The following is a 24,199-nucleotide window of genomic DNA, read 5'->3' on the forward strand; positions in this document are numbered from 1 at the left end:
TTAATCCAAGTTTTAGACAAACTGTTATTTAGATGAAATGTAAATGAGTTTTTTATATAATCATATTCATTATTTTAATAAAAGTATTTGAATATCTACTCTGTTCCAGGCTAGTTACTAATGTCATACATCAGAAAGGTTACAGACCCCAGCAAAACAAACCCACACCCTAGGAAGTTATTTCTATGAAGCTAATAAATAATCTACAACTTAATTAAATATATTCTATCACTGCATCAGCATTATGAGCTTATTAGCTATATAGCTTGATTCCGTGGCAAAGTATGCATGGCAACTATCCCAGAGAACACCTGCTATCTTTTCTTAGGAAACCTGCTTACCTAATACAAACTTTTAAAATGTATTCCCACTTTTTACATTAAAAAAGAGACTTGGTTTCCAATGTTATAAGAATTAGAGTTCAGTTGACAAAGAAGAGAGAATACAATGAATATTGGAAATAAATTGTTTCCATTCAACTAAATAAAAATATTTTTACCTTTGCTGTTCTGTTGTCAATAGTTCTTTCAAGTTGTAGATAGAAGTTTTAAGTTCAGTAACCACAAATGAATGAGCAGCTTTAGCTTTATTAAATTCTTCCATCTGATCTTCTTTTTCTCCAGTGAGTTGATATATTTTTTGTGTTGCCACCTGTAAATCTTCCTCTAAAGCCTTCTGAGTACTCTAAATGAAATAAAGTAAAAAACAAATGCTATAATCCACGGGCCTTAAGAAAAAAAAGAAAAAAACAACCTGAACTCCTCTGCTTCTATGATTTGCTGTCCTTCGCTCTCTTCTTATCACCCACCTCCTTTACACCACCCTGGGCAATCTGGTATGCCCACTCAAGTACTCCTATTTCAATTCAGTATTCTTCCAAAGCCAATCTATAGTCCCAACTTCCCAATGGAGTCCTCCTGGCCCATAGGGTTCTTTCAATTTTTAGAACTAGTGTAGCAATTTTTGCCTGAATCACTCTGTTGGTACCTAGCATGGTCTTAACTATTTTAGTTATTACTTTTGATGTGTTTTTATCCAATGTTTTTAATTGAACTATAAGCATTTTATAGACTAGGATTTTATCTTCTCTACTTGAAGTTCTGGTTCCTTGTATATAGTATTAGCATTCAATAAATATTTGATTCATAGTATGAGGCTTATCAGACACCAATAGGTTTTTATATCATACCACACTTCTTTGCAAAGACATTTTAATATCTTCTAGTTCTGATATCAAATGATTCTGCTTCTCATTTGACTCTTTTAGGTTTTCATTCTGTAATTCTAAAAAAGAGAGTTGTGAATTGGTAGTACTTAATAAAAAATACATACCAAGAAAGTGAATTATTTGTTACAATTACTTTTATTCTTCTATGAAATACTCTAAAATGAAGTATAATTATGCAAATACAAATGCTCTGATATTGGTCATCATCTACTTTTACTGACTTTTCAAGATTATCTCCCAAGCATTCAACAGTGAATATACAAAGATTTTTGGTGTTACGTTTTTAATAACAGCTGAACATTGAAACAATCTAAATATTCAACAGGAGATAGATTTTATTACAATGGTACATACACACAATGGCATACCATGTAGCCACCAAAAATGACGACTTATTAATCACTAATTTCAATACACATTCACAAAAGGGCAAGTTTAAATGGTATTTATATAAATAGTGCACGTGAAAGGACACACAAAAATATTACAAGTAATTTATCTCCTAATGGTGAAATTATTCCATATTTTATTTTCATCATTGCCCACCTTGATTTTTAGATTTTTCTCAAATATTACATTCAGGGGTACCTGGGTGGTGCAGTTGGTTAGATCTCTGACTCTTGACTCCAGCTCATATCAAATCTCAGGCTTGTGAGATCAAGTCCCACATTGGGCTATGGAGTCAGCTTGCAATTCTCTCTCCCTCTCCCTCTGCCTCTGCCTCTGCCCCTCCTGCTCATTTTCTCTCTCTCTCTCTCCCCCTTTCTCTCAAATAAATGAATGAATAAATCTTTAAATAACTAAAATTAAATATTCTATTTATATGCTGAAATATTATGGGGAAAAAGCTTTTGACTCTACAGCTAACATTCACTAAATATTAAGTGTTAGTTACTAGTCTATGTGCTTTGTATGTGTGCATTCACTTTTAAACATCATAAAAACAATAGAGAAAAGAAGTTCATGCTCTTTTCCCTGGGTTCAAATTATTCTACGTCCTCTTATTCTACGTCTAACCTTGCCACAAAGACATTCCATGCTCTTGAACTACAAGAATTAATATCGTTAAAACATCCATACTACCCAAAGCAAACTAAATATTCAATATAATCCCTATCAAAATACCAATAGTATTTTAATAGAACTAGAACAAATAATTCCAAAACCTGAATGAAACCATATAAGACCCTGAATAACCACAGCAATTTTGAAAAAGAAGAATGAAGCTGGAGGTATCACAATCCCAGATCTCAAGATACACTACAAAACTGTCGCAAACAAAATAGTATGGTACTGGCACAAAAATAAGACACATAGATCAATGGAACATAATAGTGAGCCCAGAAGTAAACTCACACCTATATAATCAATTAATCTACAACAAAGGAGGCAAGAATATATAATGGGAAAAAGTCTCTTCAATAGGGACTGGCGAAACTAAAAACTGACATTTAAGAGAACAAAAGTGGACTACTTTCTTACACCATACACAAAAATAACCTTAAAATGGATTAAAAACCTATATGTTAGACCTGAAGCCATAAAATTCCTAAGTGAAAACATAGGTAGCAATTTCTTGGACACTGTCCTCAGCAGCATATTTTTTTAATTTTATTTATCTTTTTATTTTTTATTCGTTTCAGAGGTAGAATTCAGTGATTCATCACTTGCATATAATACTTAGGGCTCATGACATCAAGTGACCTCCTTAATGCTCATCGCCCAACTATCCCTTCCCCCAACCCACTCCTCCAGCAACAACCCTCGACTTGTTCCCTAGAGTTCAATGTCTCTTATGATTTGCCTCCCTCTCAATTTTCATCTTTTTTTCCTTCCCTTCCCTATATTAATCTATTTTGTTTCTCAAATTCCATGTATGAGTTATATCACATGGTATTTATCTTTCTCTGACTGACTTATCTCACTTAGCATAATATCCTCTAGTTCCATCCACGTCATCTCAGTAACCTACTTATGCATATATCTTCTTAGGCAAAAGAAGCAAAAGCAAAAAATAAACTACTGAGACTATACCAAAATAAAAAGCTTTTCACAGCAAAGGAAACCATCAATAAAACAAAAGGCAACCTATACTGAATGGGAGAAGATATTTACCAATGATATGTCCAGTAAGGGATTAATATAGAAAATACAGAAAGAACTTACACAATGCAAAACCAAAAAAAAAAAAAAAATCCAATTAAAAAATGAGCAGAGGACCTAGGGCTCCTGGGTTGCTCAGTCAGCTGAGCATCTAACTCTCAGTTTGGGCACAGGTCACAATCTCAGGATCCTAAAATCAAGCTCCAAGGTGGGCTCACTGCTCAGCATGGAATCTGCTTGAGATTCTTTCCCTTTCCTTCTCCCTCTCCCTCAGCCCCTCCCTCTCTGACTTGTTCTTTGATATTCTCTCTCTCTTTCAAATAAATATTTTTTAAAAATGAGCACAGGACTGGAATAGATATTTTTTCCAAAAAAGACATACAGATTACCAACAGATACATGAAAAGATGCTCAACATCACTCAACATCAAAGAAATGCAAATCAAAACTACAATGAGCTATCACCTCACACATGTCAGAGAATGGCTAGAATAGAAAAGACGACGAATAACAAGCGTTGGCAAGGATGTAGAGAATAGGAACCCTCATGCAGTGCCACTGACAATGTAAATTGGTGCAGCTACTGTGGAAAACAGTATAAAAATTCCACCAATGTTATAAATAGCATTACCATAAAATCCAGCAATTCCACTTCTGGATATACATCCAAAGAAAACAAAAATAATAATTCAAAAAGATATATGCACCCCTATATTACTGCAACACTGTTTACAATAGCCAAGATATGGAATTAACCCAAGTGACCATCAATAGATGAATGGATAAAGAGATGTGGTATATAAATACAATGAAATACTACTCAGCGATATAAAAAAGAATGAGATCTTGCTATTTGTGACAACATGGATGGACCTAGAGAGTATTATGCTAAATGAAATAAATTCAGACACAGAAAGACAAATACCATATGATTTCACTTATACGCAGAATCAAAAAAGCAAAACAAAAAACAGACTGTTAAAAAAAAAAAAAACAGACTGTTCAATACAGATAACAAACTCAAAGGCTACCAGTGGGGAAAGTGGGTAAAAGGAGGTGCGTGAAATAAATAAAGGGGATTAAGAAGTACAAACTTTAAAAAAAAGAAAAAAGTACAAACTTTACCTATAAAATGAGTAAGTCATGGAGATGAAAAGAATAGCATAGATAATAGTCATAATATAGTAATGTTGTTTGGTACCTCAGTGAGCTCTGAGTAATGTATAAAATTAAATCATTATATTATACATCTGAAATATAATACTATATGTTAATTATACTTTAATAAAAATACAACATACAGTATGTAGAAAAAGAGAATTCAAATTCCAGAAAATTGGAATTTGAAAAAGTAATAAAATGGATATTTTAGAAGGAAAAAAATGATTAATCCAAAATTTAGAATTCCATTCCATTTTTGTTTAAAAGCAAATTAGACACAGCAGAAGGCAAGATTAGGAAACAGGTGGATAGAAGATTTCCAAAATGAAATAGAGAAATAAAGAATAAAAGATACACATGGGACAAATGAAAAGTAACTTAAATGAATACATTTCAGTGCTTATGAGTCTACAGAATCACACAGAGTTACTTGTTACCAGTATATTATGTCCAGGTTATATGATAAGATTAAATATCCATTCATCCTAACAACTATTTAACTACTATGTACATAGCAGTATGCTGGGCACTGAGAGACAGTCCCTTCCTGCAAGGCACCCAGTCACAGATGAGTAATGGTTAAACCATTCTAAAGAAGAAAGAGTTCACTGGAATTTAGGCAAAATATCTGGAGTGGAGATAAGAGGTCCCTCCTTTTGGATAGAGGAAGTAGTCAAAAGTATGATGGTGACATAGGAAGAATGTAAAATGTAGGAGAAGTTAATTTCATGATATCTGGAGTATAGGATGTATTAATAATTGTAAGGTAAAATGAAGGGCATAGTTTCACAGGACTAGATAATATTTGCCATGTGAAAAAGAATGTTTTTAAGAGAAAAGAGACGAATATCACAAAATCTGTATGATGCTCTGAAAGGTGCACAGTGTTTCACAAAGTGTATTATGCCTTCCAAGTGCCCTGTCACTTAAACAAGTTTAAAAAATATTCAATAAAATACTCTAAACATAACATTCAAGATTCTTCATAGTCTGATCCAATCACTCTTTTCCAGTCTCATCTACCTGAGTTCTCTAGCATAAAGACACACTAATCAGTGTTTCAAATATATCCTAACTTTGACACTTCTAGGATTTGCACAAGGCATTTCTTCTGCCTACATTCTCCCTTCCAATTCACTGTCTAATGAAATGATAATTATCAAAGGTTTAGTTCAACAAGCAATTTTCCCTAATGCCTTTCCAAATACCTTGCTCCAGAAATACTCCCCCTAGATCATGTTCTCCATGTATTCATTCATTCATGAAATATTTATTGAGTGTCCTATATGTCAGACATTTGTTCTAGGCACTTGGAATGCATCAGTAAACAAAAGAAAAAAATATCTCTGTTTTTTTGGAGCATTTTGTTGACATTCTGAAGAAGGATAGAGTATGGAAAAATGAAAAGAGGACCACATGTACGTTGAAAAAGCTCCTGAAAGTGACTCTACTACATCCTCCTCCAACTGATCCAATCCAGGTTGAGAATTACAGTACTAGAAAGCATTACAACAAAATTATAATGAAAACCAAAATTTTAAATATAAGAGTAATACATAAGACTCATTGTTATATTTTCTTATGTAAATTCTTACTTGTCTTTTCTTCTAATTGATTAACTTTATCTCTGGATTCTTCTAGCAGAAATATTAAATCTTGCATTTTATTCTCTTTCTCAGTATTTTGGAGCAACAGCAGTGATACCTAAAAAGGAAATATTTAAGTAATACATTATAGATATGAAAAATTAAATATGACACCTTAGCATCTACCATCACCTATGATTATTTTATGTACTTGTTTATATGCTTTTTTAGCTGGTTGTGCCTGGGCATTTAGTAATATACTTAAACTGTGTTCATTCATTCCATAAATGTTTAAACTAATATGATCTATCCAATATTATTTTGTTCATTTAAAGTTAGCATTTAGAAGAAATGTAATAAAATCTGTTGGTTCATTTATTCCATTAATATTATGGAGCACTTACTCTGTTCCACAAACCATACCAAGCATTGTGTACACAGAGATGAGGGAACTTAACTTCAAGAAACTCAGGGCCTAGGAACTTTCCAGAACAGCTGGTGAGAAGCAGAGGAGCAGCGGCTGCCTCTGCCCTCCTTCCTGCTCCCCCACATTGGCCTCTGCCCTCCTTCCTGCTCTCCCACATTGGCCTCTGATAGCTGTAGAATATGGTGAAAGTAACTACTTAAATATGATCCTTTGGGAGTCAAACCCAATGCCACTCAAGAACTGAAAAAGGCTTATAGGAAACTATACTTTAAGTATCATCCTGATAAGAATCCAAATGAAGGAGAAAAGTTTAAACAGATTTCTCAAGCTTATGAAGTTCTCTCCGATGGAAAGAAAAGGGAATTATGTGACAAAGAAGGAGGAACAATTAAAGAAGGTGGAGCTAGTGGGGGTTTTGGCTCCTGGTTACACTTTTTTCCTTCTCTTTGGACCATGATAGGCTTCAGAGTAGTGACTTGGGGAGCAGGGTCACTTAGAGTGAAGAGACATTCATGTGGAGAAGTTAATTCGCATGTATGAGACAGATAGAAAGGTGTTTTTTAAGGTATAGGCTTACTCTAAACCATTTAACTTCTGTTCCAAAGTAACTGTAATTTAATGTTGGTAGTATACCAAATTATGATGAAGAGCTTTAATTGTATGTTTAAGAAAAGTCATGTCCACAAGTTTAAATCTAGGTATCAGAATTAAGCAATTCTTGGGATGCCTTTGTGCCTCAGCGGTTGAACATCTACCTTTGTTTGGCTCAGGTCATGATCTCGGGGTCCTGGGATTGAGTCCTGCATCAGACTCCCTTCAGGGAGCCTGCTTCTCCACCTATGTCTCTGCCTCTTTCTGTGTGTGTCTCTCATGAATAAATAAATCTTTTTTAAAAAAATTAAGCAATCCTTGAAATGTATGAATGTCTCCTTAATATACTGATTACAAAGCATAAAAAAAAAAAAACTCAGAGCCTAGACCAGGAAACAAACAACTATACTCAAATTTTTTTAGTAATATGAAAAAAATATATGAATCAAGAAAAAAAATACCTAAATCAGCCCTAGGAGATATAATAAAAAATTAGTCCTTTTCAGAGTACTGAACTGAATCCGGATAGACAATAGGAATTAATCAGGCAAACACAGAAAAATGAATGTTCTAACTCATACAAGAGCACAAAGGATCAAGAGTTTATGCTTCATTTAGAGAACTGAAAATATTCAGATGACTAGAAAATAGAGTCCATGAGAAGAAAAAGGTAAAAGATAAACTTAAAAAGACAAGCCAGAGACTTGCAAATTCAAGATGGCAGGAAATACCCCACACTGCCCTATTTCATCTACAAATCATGCAAAAACAAACAAAAACAAAAAACAAAAAAAAAAACAAAAATAGGAGAACAGACTCCATCTCCCATGAAACCTTGAGACTTCTATAACCCAAACCACAACATGTAAAAAAGGAAAGCAGTTGGAAGGAATGGAAAATGATTGAGAATAGAAAAGTAAGGTCAAACCTAAGAGCCCACAGAGGAAAAATAACTACTGAGAAGCAAAATAACTCAAAACCAAAGAACTCCAGAATGTTTCAAGAATTGGAGGCAACAGAAACTGTGGAAAGTAGGTATGAAAAAGGAGACTAAGTATAAGGAGACTATTTGGAAGTCTGTAAGAGTATTAAGACATCCCTAGGCCCACTTAACCCTCCTTTTTTGGACTCTACTTCTTGATAGCCAATGTAGTCAGAGAACTAACCCTACCCAATTTTTGCAAAAGATGCATAATCATATTGAAAAGGAAAATCCCTAAACCTGGTATTCCAAGCACAGGGCAGGTTGGGAGTGAAGGATATAACTGAAAGATCAGCATATGGAATGGTGAGACTCAGTCTGTCCTTCCTACCCTACCAACCCCAATCCAAAATGCCATTGGCCAAGTTTTTATCCCCAAGCAGGAATTTGGAGAACTCCAGAAAAAAAATTATTATAAATAATAACATTTAGAAATCCATAGCAAAATACCAGTTGGCCACACCACCATTGTACAGGGAACTCCAACAATCTACAGCTCTGCCCATGCATCCAGAACTCCAATAAGCAAAAGCACTTCCTTATACTTTTGTGTTCCTTATAATATGCACAATTTTAACTCTTAAAAGGCCTTCTTTCAGAAATCTAGTTTAAAAGTTCAGCTAAAACATAGAAAACTGTTAACTCTTTCAAAAGATCCAAACATTGATCCCTGGGTAGCTCAGCGGTTTAGTGCCTGCCTTTGGCCCAGGGCATAATCCTGGAGCCCTGGGATCGAATCCCACATCAGGCTCCCTGCATGGAGCCTGCTTCTCCCTCTGCCTGTGTCTCTGCCTCTCTCCCTCTTTGTCTGTGTCTCTCATGAATAAATAAATAAAATCTTAAAAAAAAAAAAAAGGATCCAAGCATAACATAACCATAACTTAAAGAAACCTCTAAGTATCTTCTCTGTACTTTCAATTAACTTTTTAAGTAGATATCCTTGTTATCTATCATTACAAAGTATCTTGTGGCAAATCAAAGAAGAAAACTCTGAAAAAAATAGGGCGAAACAGAGGATTCCTTTCTATGAATCATTTTCTATTTGGGAAGCATTTGACTTGAAATTGATAAAGTTGCTATAACCTGAAATCGACATTCTTGTGAATATCTAAGAACACAGACTCTTATTTTCAAGTTTTCCACTATATGACATTAAGAGAAAGAAGCAAAAGAGTATTTTAGTTCCCCTTCCATGGTGTCACGAATAGTAATACATTTCAAACTAAAATGCACAACGTGGGTTGAGTAGTCAATGATCATCATCTTTACATTTTAGAAAGTTTTAATCTGAACAGAAGTTCTTAAATATTTTCACAGCAATATCCAATTACCCACTGATATAAATATTGTAGAAAATTCATTGATTTTTTTCTAAAATGGCTGGCATTCAGTGCATGCATGTTTGAATCAATGTAAATTAATTCTGCTAGGCAAAAGTTTAAATATTTGGATATGCAGAATATTAAAATTCTCATAGAAATTCATCATGCAGTAAGCTGATACAGATTTCTTTTGAAATTTTAAGTATTTTATGAAGTAGCAAATACAAAAAATACAGAGCTGATTATTTAAAAATACCTGCTTTTCCTTGTCATTTACTTCCTTCTTATATTCCTCTTCCAGGTGTTGGATTTTTTCATAATCTTCCTTTACTTTAAAAATAAAGCAGAAATAGTTTAATATCTTAACATAGTTCTATAACAACAGAATTTAAAGCTTCTGACATTTTATTCCACCTCCTTATTTATCTAGATACTAAACCCCAAAGGTTTCAAACAAGCTAAATTACTATTTTCTTGCTGCCAACTTTGTTTAGTAAAGTAGTAAATTTAAAAAACATCAAAGTATAACAAAAAAATTCTAGAATTTTTACAATAGCATATATGTAAGAGCTTATTCTTTACAATAATCTGAAGTAACAAATTTTAAATATATATACAGTTGACCCTTGAACATTAGGGGTGCTGACCCATATACAGTTGAAAATTCATGTATAATATTTGACTCCCCCCAAAACTTAACTACTAATAGCCTATTAACCAGAAGTCTTAACCATAATATAAAATTGCTTAACACGTCTTTTAAATATCTAATGTATTATAAACTGAATTCCTAAAATAAAGTTAGAAAAAAGAAAATATTAAGAAAATCATAAAGATGGGCAGCCCGGGTGGCTCAGCAGTTTCACGCCGCCTTCAGCCCAGGGCCTGATCCTGGAGACCCCGGATCAAGTCCCATGTCGGGCTCCCTGCGCGGAGCCTGCTTCTCCCTCTGCCTATGTCTCTGCCTCTCTCTCTCTCTCTCTCTCTCTCTCTCTCTCTCTGTGTGTGTGTGTGTGTGTGTGTGTGTCTCATGAATAAATAAAATCTTTAAAAAAAAAAGAAAAGAAAAAATCATAAAGGAAATACAGTTACAGTACTCTGCTGTATTTACTGAAAAAATATCATATATAAGTGAACCTGCACAGTTCAAACCTATGTCATTCAAGGGTCAAGTTTTTTAACGTGAAATTTTACTCAAAAAATGTAAAAATAAGACCAAATTACACTTCTAAAAAATTAAGTACAAATCATAGTAAGTTAAAAAATAAAAATAAAATAAAATAAAATAAAAACAAATCATAGTAAGTTCGATTTCAGGGAAAATGTAGCTTTGAAGCCAGAAGGTAATTTTTAATATATTATCAATTTCCTGCCACATTCCACAAGATTTTGAGGGATTTAAGAACAACAAATACAAAATTTAAAGGAATTGGGGTGGGACACCAGGATGGCTCAGCAATTTGGCTCAGAGTGTGATCTCCCTGATCAGGATTGAGTCCTGCATCAGGCTTCCTGTGGGGATCCTGCTTTTCCCACTGCCTATGTCTCTGCTTCTCTCTGTGTCTCTCATGAATAAATAAATAAAATCTTTAAAAAATAATAAAAAATAATAAAGCAACTGGAGCATCAAGCTGACAGTGTGAAAACATTAAAAGAATCTAATAAAAAGAGAAACATCAGTACAGTAATATGAAAATTAAATAGGATCCATACAATTATTTCTTTTAAAGATTTACTTATTTGAGAGAGAAAGACATAGTGACAGAGAGAGCAAGAGCACAAGCAGGGAGGAGAGGGAGAGTCAGGTTCCCTGCTGAGCAAGGAGACCAATGCAAGACTAAATCACAGGACCCAGGGATCATGACCTAAGCCAAAGGCAGACGCTAACCAACTGAGCCACCCAAGTGCCCCGGATCCGTACATTTAAAATGCATTTCCAATCTGGAATTCTCAGCTTGCACACGAAGTTCCTCAAAAGCTATTATCATTTTCTGAAACATAAAGGTTAACTTTTAAGAATCATACTTACATTTTTTAAATAGGTTCTTCAAATTATGAATATATTAATAAATTTGTCTCATGATCATTAGATTTAAAACCACTCAACTTTGAATAATACCTATAATTTATAATTAAGTAATTTACTAAAAATGCATTAATAGAGCCTATTATATTAGCTTCCCAGGTGCTTAAAGGCACTGAAGACATGTTATATAACACCAAACAGCAGCAAAATGATTGTTGGTATTCTACTCGTTTTTAATAGCTCATATTAAAATCTGTAATTTTATTTTTGGCTTATTTAATTTCTGTCTTCCCCCCATTAAAGTGTAACCTATCTGAGTTCTCTCCCCTACTAGAGTCCAAATTACGCTTCCATTATCTGACAGCATGAGTTCATTCAGTATTCAACAAATTCTGATTTGCAAAATTTTATGAATTCATTTATTTGTTCAAAATTTAAGGAATTCAATTCATTTATTTCCTATCTATTATTATGTGCCAACCACTGTCTTAGGCACTTGAGATATAAGACAAAGTCCTTACCCTACTGGAACTAACTTATATTCCAGTGTAACTTATATTCCATGTATATGTGTATATACTTACACATATACATGTATTATCAAATAAATGTCATGTAGTTCTAAGTCCTCTTCAGAAAAGTTGAATGAAGTAAGGAGATAGAGAATAACTGAATGGAAAGGTGTTTTAGATAAAGTAGAAGGATTTAAAAAAAGGAAAATGAAGCTTATAAACTTGCATAAAATCTTGGACACAAAAGTTCTAGACGGAACAAAGTCAAAGAATCAAGATCAAAAAGAGCTTAGCAAATTTCTTTTCTTAAAAAGAAAAGAACTATAGTAGAGAAGTAAAGTGGAAAACAAAAAGGGATGGGATAAGAAAAGTAAGCAGCAACCAGACACAGATTAATAATATTTCGTATGTTTTTCAAATTAATGGGTATGTGTCATAATATGCTAGTCTCTGACACAGAGTTTATATTTGATACATTAAAGGTGTCACTAACAGGAAATTCAAAAGCTACTAACTAACAATACATTAACACACCTAGTAAAGAACCTTAAGAATCTTACTGGATATAATCACACGTCAACAAATTAATAATCCTTACATCAAGGAGAGCTATCACTCTACTTAGAAATGATCTGTTTAAAATATTTAACTTTTTACTATCACTTACCTCAATGTTATTATTTAGATCCACATATACTTGCCTAGTTTCTTCTCGTTCATATTCATCTATTATTAACATAAAATATTTTAGAATTAAATTTTAAAATGATTACGATGCCAACAAGATAATACTCAAAATGCCTCAGGAAAACATTAAAATATTTAAAATTCTGTGTTAGTGAAGTATATTAGTATATCTTGAGTCTCTTAAAGTATCATCAAATGTATAGAATTACTGAATTACTATGTTGTACATCCGAAGCTAAAGTAACACTGTATGTCAACTATACTTCAACAATAAACTTTTATTTTTTTTAATTTTTATTTATTTATGATAGTCACAGAGAGAGAGAGAGAGAGGCAGAGACACAGGCAGATGGAGAAGCAGGCTCCATGCACCGGGAGCCCGACGTGGGATTCGATCCCAGGTCTCCAGGATCACGCCCTGGGCCAAAGGCAGGCGCCAAACTGCTGCGCCACCCAGGGATCCCCAACAATAAACTTTTAAAATAAGTACTTCATAGTAAGACACAGTGAGACATGATTGTACTTCAACCTCAAAAGCTCTAATTTTCTGTTTTAGAATTACTATCCATGATTTTATCCAAACTTTGTAAAATATATTTACAGTTTTAGCCTTTACAATGAGTAGGGATTTAACAATTATTCTATCAAGTATTTTTCCTTTGTATATTTACAATTCATAGGGTACACATGAAAAGCCCACGCTTCTGATTTCTTGCTCTACCTGAGGAAGCAGAAAGAAAGATAAACCTCAAGACACAAAGAACAAGGTTATGAATAGGTGTAACCCCAGAAGGAAATCCCCTATAAATCCTCAACCACCTTTTTATGTTTTTTAACCTAAGCAATTATTCCCTCTAGCTATAATCTATTCAATAGATTCTATCAGAATTAAGGCACAAAATAATAACAGAAAGTGTGGTTGCTCCTTTATCGTTCCCCCAAATGAGTCCAGCATCATATAAAGCACATTAAAAATACTTTTCTTTTAAAAAACCCTCTACATCCAACATGAAGCCCAATGCAAAGCTTGAACTCATGACCCTGAGATCAAGACCTGAGCTAAAATCAAGAGTCGGATACTTAACTGACTGAGCCACCCAGGTGCTACAAAGCATATCAAATTTAAACAGGGTGTAAGTCCCACATTATCAGTAACAAATGGCAAACAAGAGCACAGCAGCTATGATAGACTCAACTGTTAATGAGAAGCCAAATAACTGAAAAGAGGGTATATGAACTAACTTCAGAAGAATACAGGTTTCTAAACCTTTCAAAAATAATGGAAAGCACTCTGGACTTATAGCATATGAAACAGGAACTGAACCATTTTTATCTGAATATTAAAAGGCTGGGAAATTTAAGGAAATAAAGGCAGAACACATCAGCATTTGAACAGAAAGATAGTTTTTACTTCTCCACCTATTCTTTCTCATATTCACTATCTAATACACTTAGAAACACATCTTCTTAAAAAAAAAAAAAAAAAAAAAAGGGATCCCTGGGTGGCGCAGCGGTTTGGCGCCTGCCTTTGGCCCAGGGCGCGATCCTGGAGACCCGGGATCGAATCCCACATCGGGCTCCCGGTGCATGGAGCCTGCTTCTCCCTCTGCCTGTGTCTCTACCTCTCTCTCTCTCTGTGACTATCATAAAAAAAAAAAAAAGAAAAGAAACACATCTTCTTTTTTTTTTTTTTTTTTTTTTTTTTTTTTTAGAAACACATCTTCTTTACTGCTCAGAAACTACTTGTGCCAAAGAACTGCATTCTATTGCCAACACTCCAATCTTCCCATTACCAATAACATCAATACTTTCAAAATACCCTCCAGCCATTCTTCTAATAGGACAGTCCCGAAAAATTGAACAAAAAAAACTACAGAAAAGAAAATAAATGGGTTTGATGGACTTTACAGTTGTCAGAAGCAAGGTCCTAAAGGTAGCACAAAGGGACTCTGGTAGCTGAGTGTTCCAATGTAGTGATGTGCAGTATTGTAAAAATATAAGCCTACATTTTTTGTTTTTCTTGATATTTATCTATCCATTGATCTACCTACCTATCTCCTCACCCCCCACTTCACTACCTCTCCCTACTACCTTCCTTCCCCCTTCCCTTCCCCAACCCCTCTCTGCCTCCCCCACTCCGACACTTACTTTGCCCCAGTCTGAGCAACTAGATCTCTCAGCATTTGCTCCCTTAAAGAAGAGATGATTCAACCAAAAGCAAAGAAAAAAATCTCTGAACTTCAAAAGACCAGTGTTGAGGGTTAGGGGCAGGTTCAGGACATAAACAATAGGTTTTTTTTTAATATTTGAATCAGAATGAAGCTTCTTAACCTCTACATCAAGAAATATTTACTCATTTGTGGAAAGAAGCCTTTAAAGGGGAGTTAAGGTGCATGGGTGGTGGTGCAGTCAGTTAAATGTCCAATTCTTGGTTTCAGCTCAGGTCATGATCTGGGGGTACTGGAATCGAACCCTGAGTCAGCCTCCATGCTCAGAGCAGAGTCTGCTTGAGATTCTCTCTCCCTCTCCCGCTCATGCACTCTAATAAATAAATAAATTATTTTTTTAAATGAAAAGTAAAAGGAGGAGGCTAAGAGAGCTTATGAGGTTCTGGCAGATACTTAAGAAGAGGTTCTGAAGCCCTCTACACTCACCAGACTAAGCCTCAGCATTGAGGACCACAAAAACCCCAGATAATTTGGGCAAACCAAGAGCAGAGTGAGATTGTACTCTTTTTGTCTTCAGTGGGGCTCTAAGATGACAAAATCTGAGAAGAAATGCCTATGAAATATATGTCTAGACAGGGCCTTAGACAGTTTCAGTTTCCCTTGTCCTAACACTCTGTGCAGCTGAGCATGATGTAATAAAGCACAGAGAACCAGCCGACATGAATGGGCCCTGAGGGTATAAGTGAGGAACTTATGTGGGTCAGTTACTGAATACTAAATGAAACAATGAAAATCTCAATGCATCGGGGCATCTGGGTGGCTCAATAGTTGAGCATCTGCCTTCAGCTCAGGTTGTGATCCCAGGATCCTGGGATCAAGTTCCACATCAGGCTTCTGGCAGGGAGCCTGCTTCTCCCTCTGCCTATGTCTGCCTCTATCTCTCTGTATCTCATGAATAAATAAATAAAATCTTTTTTAAAAATCTCAATGGATAGATAACTGAAAAATAAATGTCCTTCTCTACCACTCTACCACTTCTCTAGCATGTACTATATGGGAATCCCCAAATTTAGATTCAACCCCAGAAGAAGGGTGAAAATTCCCAAATTTACTAAGATTAAAGTTTATTCTATGTCAGCAACATCAGGATTTAAGATATTAAAAATTAATATTTTTTATATTTCAAGATACGAAAGTGTTTTGCATGCTTCAGTTTTTTGACTAAAATTGCTGAGTCATATGTTCTACAAAACTTATCAGAGTACCAGAAAACAAGGCAGAAGGGGTAGAGTTACACAAGATGAAAGCTTTAGAAACTGTTCAGTGATGTGCCATACAACTATGAATATGAAGAGAGGATTCAACCACTAAACCAGGGGAGGCAAATCAGAACTAAGGTCAATTTATCACCTAGTTTGCTTAGTCTGGATAGCTCTTGACTTTTTCAATGATATATATGCTGTGAAAAACTATATAAGCCCTATGAAAAAATATTGTCAAAGGAAGAAAAGGGGACACCATGAGAGATGTTAAAAGGAATAACATAATTCTGAAAATGAATTCTATCTAGAGAATCCAGATGAAAATTTCAGAAAACTATCCAGTATTCTCAACAGAACCCGGAAAACATAATCAATGAAAGAGGAAGATAGAGTGATAAAGAAAGAATAGGCTACAACAGAAATGCAAGAAATGGAACAAATTAAATAGAAAAACAAATGAGGATTATCTAATTAGATTACAAGGGAATTATAAATTAGAGGAAGGGCAGGATAGAACTGACACTTGAAAAGTCAAATTGGAAACACAGGAAACAAAAAAACGAAAGGGGGGAAAATAAACATTAAAACAATTAGAGAAAAGAACTGAGGGCCAATACAAATAATAAGTGTTGCCCAAAAATCAGATGGTAGCCAAAGATATAGTTTCCTGGGCTAAAGAAAGACTGGTATACCTAGGTTGAAATAATCATATGGACAAAATTTTGAATTATAAGGATCAAGAATACATATACACACACACACATCAAGAATACACACATAAACACAGATCTAGGTATACATATAGGGAACTGTGATCCCCTCATTTCATGGATGAGGAAAGCGTGATATAGAAAATTTTTTATTCACCAGGATCCCAAAGTTAGTAATTAATGGTACATGACTAAAACACAGATGTTCCTGATTAAATCCAGTATAGATAAGTGCAAAGAATGCTATTTGGATCTAAAAATCTAAATGTACGTGCAAAGAATGAAATAAAAAAGAAAATTTAAAGGTTTTAATTAGTGAAGTCACTAAGCCTATAAAGCATTGTAGCTCTCAAGCTGACCTTAGAGTTCATTAAGACATCTGCAATTAGACAGTGAATAGTCCCTTACACAGATTAAGTTACACAGCACATTACCTCATATGGACCTGAACTCTATAACAAAGATGTTCAACAGATCAACCAAAATAACAAAAATACTGACGAATCTTGAACTAAGGTAAAGAAGGCAAAATTCAAAAGGACAAGAAGCCAGTTTTAAAAATCTAAAGAGCACATAAAAAATAACTTATACTTTTTCCATATGCTCTAAGGAGAATTACAATAAGAGAAACTATGTAGAAACTTCAGCTCAATAAAAAGCATTAAGCTGTCCTTAAATGACAATCTTGAGGTTAGTGAGTTTCCATCACTGAATATATTCAAACATAAAAAAGACTAACACTTGGTTAGACATGCTTTAAAGGAAAGGAAGTCAATGGAAATGTAAGTAGACTACAAAAGCTTTATTTTTTTTTAATTTTATTTATTTATGATAATCACAGAGAGAGAGAGAGGGAGAGAGAGAGGCAGAGACACAGGCAGAGGGAGAAGCAGGCTCCATGCACCGGGAGCCCGATGCGGGATTCGATCCCGGATCTCCAGGATTGTGCCCTGGGCCAAAGGCAGGCGCCAAACCGCTGCGCCACCCAGGGATCCCTACAAAAGCTTTAAAGTCCTTCCCAAAAATCAATTTAGGTTAGGAGGTAGGGCTATAAAAAAGTTTATACAGTACTTTGAATGGCAGGCTAAAGAATTCAAAATAATTCTATATTGTGTGCAATACAGAACCAATTAAAGAGTTTTTTTTTAAACAATTACAAAAAGTAGAGGTTTTTTTTTTTAAGCTACATCTAAGAATAGATTTGTTCTTTAATTCATTAATTTATTGCCTATTATCTTCAAAGACACTGTCTAAAATGTTGACTATCCTCAATCAAGGTATGACCCCTTACCCTTAAGATTATAGTGAGATGTCTAGCATGTAATAGGCACTCAAAAAATATCTGTTGAGGGAATTCACAAATATATGGTTAAGGTATACTAAGAGTACTAAGTGAAAGAAGAGGAGCATCCAAATCAGGCTGCAAAATTAGGGAATATTTCCCAAAAGTGGCAATATTTATTCTGAGTTTTGAAGGACAAATAGGAGGTAATGAGATGAATGAAAGAGTATCAGCCAATTTAAAAAAAACATATACACACACACACACACACACACACACACACACACGAAAACTCAGAAAAATAACCTGTTTAGGCAGTAACAGGTAGTTCTCCATGAGCCTTTATATATGGGGTATGTGGGGAACATTTGGCAAGGTGGAGGGAAGTGCAAACTCCATGCTATCCAAAAAATTATGGAAAGTCATTGAAAGAATTAGTAACATGATTTGATCTGTATTTTTTTAAGATTTTACTTATTTATTCATGAGACACACACACACACAGAGAGAGAGAGAGATGCAGAGACACAGAGGGAGAAGCAGGCTCCATGCAGGGAGCCCGACGTGGGACTCAATCCCGAGTCTCCAGGATCAGGCCCTGGGCTGAAGGGGGCGCTAAACTGCTGAGCCAACTGGGCTGCCCTGATACGTATTTTAGAAATGCATCAAGGACTCTGTTTTCTGGTAATGGCTAAGCAATTCAGACATCCTGTTTCAGACAATTAAAAATCTGGAGGATTTCTTTAATTCTTAAAAAAAAAAAAAAAAAAGTTCTCAAAGGATACTGACAAATCATCAGACCAAGAATAGATTGAGGATTATAATTCAAAAACACTAAACAGGGATCCCTGAGTGGCTCAGCGGTTTAGAGCCTGCCATCGGCCCAGAGTGTGATCCTGGAGACCCGGGATCGAGTCCCACGTCAGGCTCCCTGCATGGAGCCTGCTTCTCCCTCTGCTTGTGTCTCTGCCTGTGTGTGTGTCTCTCATGAATAAATAAATAAAATTAAAAAAAAAAAAAAACACTAAACAACCTTCCAGTGCCAGTCAGGACAAAGTAATCCCACTACAGCCTTTCTCTCCCACTGCTTACAACTAAAAACTCTGAATGAAATACATAAAGCACTACTTCAGGACTCTGAAAAGAAAGCAAAGGCAGGTAGGGTGGGAGAAAAAAGTAAAAATCTTGAAGTGACTCATGTGAAGTTTAAGTTTCCTGTTTAGTTTTTTTTTTTTTTTCCTATCTCCCTTCCCAGCATTAGCCAAATGTAAGGCCCCAACAAAACTGTAACAGGAAACATGAGCAGCAAAAGGAAATCTGATTTTTTTTCTTCTTTTCCCTCTCATAGCCCTATCCCAAGAATGGCTCCAGAAGTAGAGCTGCAGCACCCATGGCAGCAAGGACAGATAAAACTCCAAGAGAAACTCAGTATTTCTAGCCAAAGAACAGGGAAAATGGGCCCCTGCGAGGCTGAGCATGAGGGGACAATCTTAGAGACAGCTCCAAAAGAGGATTACCTAATTATGTGCATGAACTGACACAAGTCCCATGGGGAAATGGAAGGCTATACATATGTAAGACAGACCCAAAACAAATACAGCAAAGACTTTGAAAACTGAACTCTAATATATAATATAAATCACTATTCACATCCCAGACCTAATCTTGAGTGGCAGAGCCAGAGTAGCATAGCAAAGACATTGAAAACTGAACTGATATTGGAACCCAGCACACAAAAGATAGAATTTGTGGCGTGAACCCGAGTTGGCTATCTGCTAAAAAAAATAAACAAATATTCTCCTAGGGATTTTAAAAGGACTGAGAATCTCACAACATAATAATTTCAAAATGTCCAGAATATAATCCAAAAAAATGCTCAACATTCAAAGAACTAGGAAAATATGACACCATTCTAGGTTTCAAGCAAATAATCAAAAATAATGAAGTATACTATACAAACCTCTAGAATCTACAGAACAGACCAGAAATAAACTCCTTTAATAAACTTTATTAAAACCTTAATAAAACAATGTTTACTATGTTCATGTAGATAAAAATCTGCACTTAAAAATTTCAGCAAAGAATACTACTGGTGAGCATAGCATTATATACAGACCTATCAAATCATTAAGTTACACAACTAAAACTAATGAAACGCTGTCAACTACATGTCAATTTTTAAAAATTACAGCAATAAAATTGAAAGTCTAAAAAGTGACACTACAGATATTTTAAAAATCAGCTAATATTTACAGAACCAGAAAAAACCAATAACAAAAAATAAAACCTTAGCTGATGAATTTGAAAACAGACTAGAAAAAAAAGACTATAAATAGTGAATAGAGAATAAGGATACTGGAAGAGAATAGAAGACACTTTCCTGAATGGTGCACAAGAAAAAAGATGAAAAAATACACCCAAGGCAGAAATACCAAAGGTACAGTAAAGTAGCCTCGTTGACTTGGAAAGATTAAATAGGCTTTCATCTAAGGGACACTTTGCACTTACTATTTCCCAAAATAGTTTCATGGCTAATTCCCTCACTTATTAGGGTCACTATAATCCTTCCCCAGTCATCCCATCCCAAAATATCCCAAAATCTCCTTAAGCAATTATTATTACCATACATATATTTTATTTTTTTATGGTCTATGTCCCTCTACTATGATGCACACTTCTTTTCTCTCTCTTTTTTTTTAATTTATTTATTCATGAAAGACACAGAGAGAGAGAGAGGCTGAGACACAGGCAGAGAGAAAAGCAGGCTCCCTGCAGGGAGCCCAATGTGAGACTGATCCCAGACCAGGACCACACCTGAGCCAGATGCTCAACCACTGAGCCACCCAGGCATCCCAGATGCACACTTAAGAGCAGAAACTGTTCATTGCTGTTTTCCTCACCCTTCAGAACATTTCATGACACAAAGTATGCACTTTAAAAACTGGTGAATAAGGGGCACCTGGGTGGCTCAGTCTTAGTACCTGCCTTCAGCTCAGGTCATGGTCACGGGGCCCTGGGATACAGGCTCCCTGCTTAGGAGGGAGTCTGCTTCTCCCTCTCTTTCTGCCCCTCCACTGGCTTGTGATCTCTCTCTCTCTCTCTCTCTCTCTCTCAAATAAATAAATAAAATCTTAAAAAATAAAAGTGAAAACAAAAGCTGGTAAATGAGAGGTACCTGGGTGGCTCAGTCGGTTAAGTGGACTTTGCCTTGCTAGTGCTCTCATGGGCAGTAAGATCAAGCCCCAAATCAGGCTCCAGGCTCAGTGGGGAATCTACCTGAGGATTCTCTCTCTCCGCCCAACCCCTCCCAATAAATAAATAATTTTTTTAAAAAAAACTGGTGAATGAATAAATAAGACATAAAAACCGCAATAGCAAGAGTAAAGGCTTAAGACAAGAATCTAGGTGGAGCTTATGTTAGCAAGTATAAGGACTTTTTTTTTTTTTTTTGAGAGGAAGAGAGAGAAAGGAGAGGGGAGAGGGAGAGAGAGAATCTTAAGCAGGTTCCACATCCAGCACAAAGCCCAACATGGAACTTGATCTCACAACCCTGAGATCATGACCTGAGCCAAAAATCAAGCACTGGATTAACTGACAGAGCCACGCAAGCTTCCCTAAAGACTTTTTTAAGAAAAGAAAAACTATCTACATGTCATATTAAGGTATGCTTATTGGGAGGCACCTGGGTGGCTATGTTAGTTAAGCATTTGCCTTTGGCTAAGGTCATGATCCCAGGGTCCTGGGATCTAGCTTCCTGGGATAGAGGCCCCTTTCAGGCTCTATGCTCAGTGAGGAGTCTGCTTCTCCCTCTCCCCCTACTTGTGTGCACTCTCTTTCTCAAATAAATAAATTAAATCTTAAAAAAAAAAAAAAGATATGCCCATTGGTTCAATTAAGAGATCACCAAAAAAATTTTTTTAAAGATTCTTCAAACCTCTTCCTACCATCTTAGCATAAAACTAAACAGAGGGGGAAAAAAAAATAGCAGCCTGTCTCCATGGCCTAAGTTACTTTCTACAAAGCAGTCAATACACCATCCCTCCATCCCCATCTATATACTTTTCCCCACTTTTTTTTTTAAGATTTTATTTATTTATTCATGAGAGAGAGGCAGAGACACAGGCAGAGGGAGAAGCAGGCTCCATGCAGGAAGCCCGATGTGGGACTCAATCCTGGGTCTCCAGGATCAGGCCCTGGGCTGACGGTGGCATAAACGACTGAGCCACTTTTCCCCACTTCTTATACCTGGAATGAAAAGCTAATATTGAAAGTTAAATAAATGGGATGTAACAGAGGAGCTGTTAGTCGTGTCCTACATTCTGTTAAGTAGGTATGCTACATTCCGGTAAGTATTTATAGGTCCAAAAGCAAAGTATTATATGCAGGGCCCAAGAAAAACCCTAGTAATAGTGCATAATGGAAATAAGAATAGCTAACACTGAGCACTTTGCACTGTTCTAAGCAATTTATTAACTAACCTAATTCTCAAAACAGCACTAAGAGGCACTTTATTAACCAATAAACAGTAGGTCGGAGAGATTATATAGCTTATTCATGGTCAAGTGGACAGCAACTGAAAGTCTGAATTTGAGCATAGGCTGTCTACTCTTAGCCTAAGCTCTTAAGCAGTACACTGTGATATTAAAATTTTAGCTAGGGATGCCTGGGTGGCTCGGTGCTTAAGCATCTGCCTTTGGCTCAGGGTCCTGGGATCAAGTCCCATATCAGGCTCCCCACAGCAAGCCTGCTTCTCTCTCTCTGTGTCTTTGCCTCTCTCTCTCTATCTCTCTCATAAATAAATTTTAAGAAATAAAATAAAATTTTAGCTAAGAAAAGCAGGAGCTATGCTGCTATGCTGAAAAAGCAGGTAGACAGTATTTTCTAATAGATTCTTGGCATAAACAAAGTAGAGCTGGTGTCAAATTAATGACAAAGATAAAACTGCTGTTTTTTTAAAAAAAGATGTTTATGTTTTTCATCAAAACGAAAAAAATTCGGGGGATCCCTGGGTGGCTCGGCAGTTTAGCGCCTGCCTTTGCCCCAGGGCATAGTCCTGGAGTCCCAGGATCAAGTCCCGCTTCGGGCTCCCTGCTTGGAGTCTGCTTTTCCTTCTGCCTGTGTCTCTGCCTCTCTCTCTCTCTCTCTGTGTTTCTCATGAATAAATAAATAAAATATTTTTTAAAAAATGAAAAACATTCCTACAAGTAAAATTGAGTATGCATAAAATGAGAATGTGTACTTGAATATTTATACTACAACCTTATTAGAATATTTTAAAAGCATGTTTCTTTAGGAGAAATTTGAGAATTATATTTAGATTTGAAATAAATATTGTACTATTCTTAAGTACTGTGCCTTCAGCATAGCTGTCCATCGGTATTTTCTATTATGAACACAGCTATATATCAATTCAATTTGCTAGCTGTTCCAAAGAGAAGAAAAAGCCTCAAGATCACATTTCAACTACAAATGTCAAGTATGTATCTTTTGAAATATATTATCTTTCAAAACACTTTGAGCTTTCAAAGCTCAAAGAACTGAGAATCAAATTGCTACTTATGCAAAGAAATTGTATAAGGCACTTATAACTTGTTCAAATCAAAATTGGATCCAAAAAGTGAAAGAATAATTTCTTCCCTTATCCACCCCCACCATTAAAATAAAAATAAATTGATAAAAATCACATAAAATAAGAAATATATTTACATTTCTTTGTCTTTTCTGCAGATCTGGCACAGGTTTCTTTGAGTAAATTACATAAATGCCTTGTAGCATTATTCCTGAAAGAAAACAAAGAGTCTGCCTAAGTATAATCTGATCTCAAAGCAAAATCATATGGAAAAGTTATGAAACATAGTTACAAAAAAAACATTGTTACAATTTTTAAAGAAATTCTTATATTTACACATATATATATCATATCACTCAAGTGATTTTAAAAATGGGTTGATTATACTAGTAGCAAAGACAACTTAGTAACTTCCTCTCTTAAAAGTAAAAAGGATAGTTTCTTAACAAGTTTCTACCCATGTAGCTAACAATAACCTTTCAGTAAATAGTTCCAGATTTTGCCCACAGGGAAAAAAAAATGAGAAAAGAGGACTGGGTTTTTCTTTTACTATTTACCCCAGAAATATTCTAGCTGTCTTATC

General features: G+C 35.3%; 1 protein-coding gene across 2 annotated transcripts in view; it reads right to left on the reverse strand.

Annotated features, from left to right (window-relative positions):
- SYCP1 (synaptonemal complex protein 1) overlaps nucleotides 1–24,199 on the reverse strand; it is a 108,885-nt gene that overhangs the window by 71,348 nt on the left and 13,338 nt on the right. For both annotated transcript variants that reach the window (XM_041754164.1, XM_041754165.1), the window contains 7 exons: nucleotides 23,754–23,827; nucleotides 12,606–12,664; nucleotides 11,322–11,391; nucleotides 9,657–9,730; nucleotides 6,088–6,196; nucleotides 1,190–1,284; nucleotides 500–684 (listed from right to left, as the gene is read on the reverse strand). In XM_041754164.1, coding sequence (XP_041610098.1) covers nucleotides 500–684; nucleotides 1,190–1,284; nucleotides 6,088–6,196; nucleotides 9,657–9,730; nucleotides 11,322–11,391; nucleotides 12,606–12,664; nucleotides 23,754–23,827 — 666 coding nt within the window. The remainder of the gene's footprint in view (nucleotides 1–499; nucleotides 685–1,189; nucleotides 1,285–6,087; nucleotides 6,197–9,656; nucleotides 9,731–11,321; nucleotides 11,392–12,605; nucleotides 12,665–23,753; nucleotides 23,828–24,199) is intronic.

This window comes from Vulpes lagopus, chromosome 5, assembly GCF_018345385.1.
Source record: "Vulpes lagopus strain Blue_001 chromosome 5, ASM1834538v1, whole genome shotgun sequence".
Lineage (NCBI taxonomy): Eukaryota > Metazoa > Chordata > Mammalia > Carnivora > Canidae > Vulpes > Vulpes lagopus.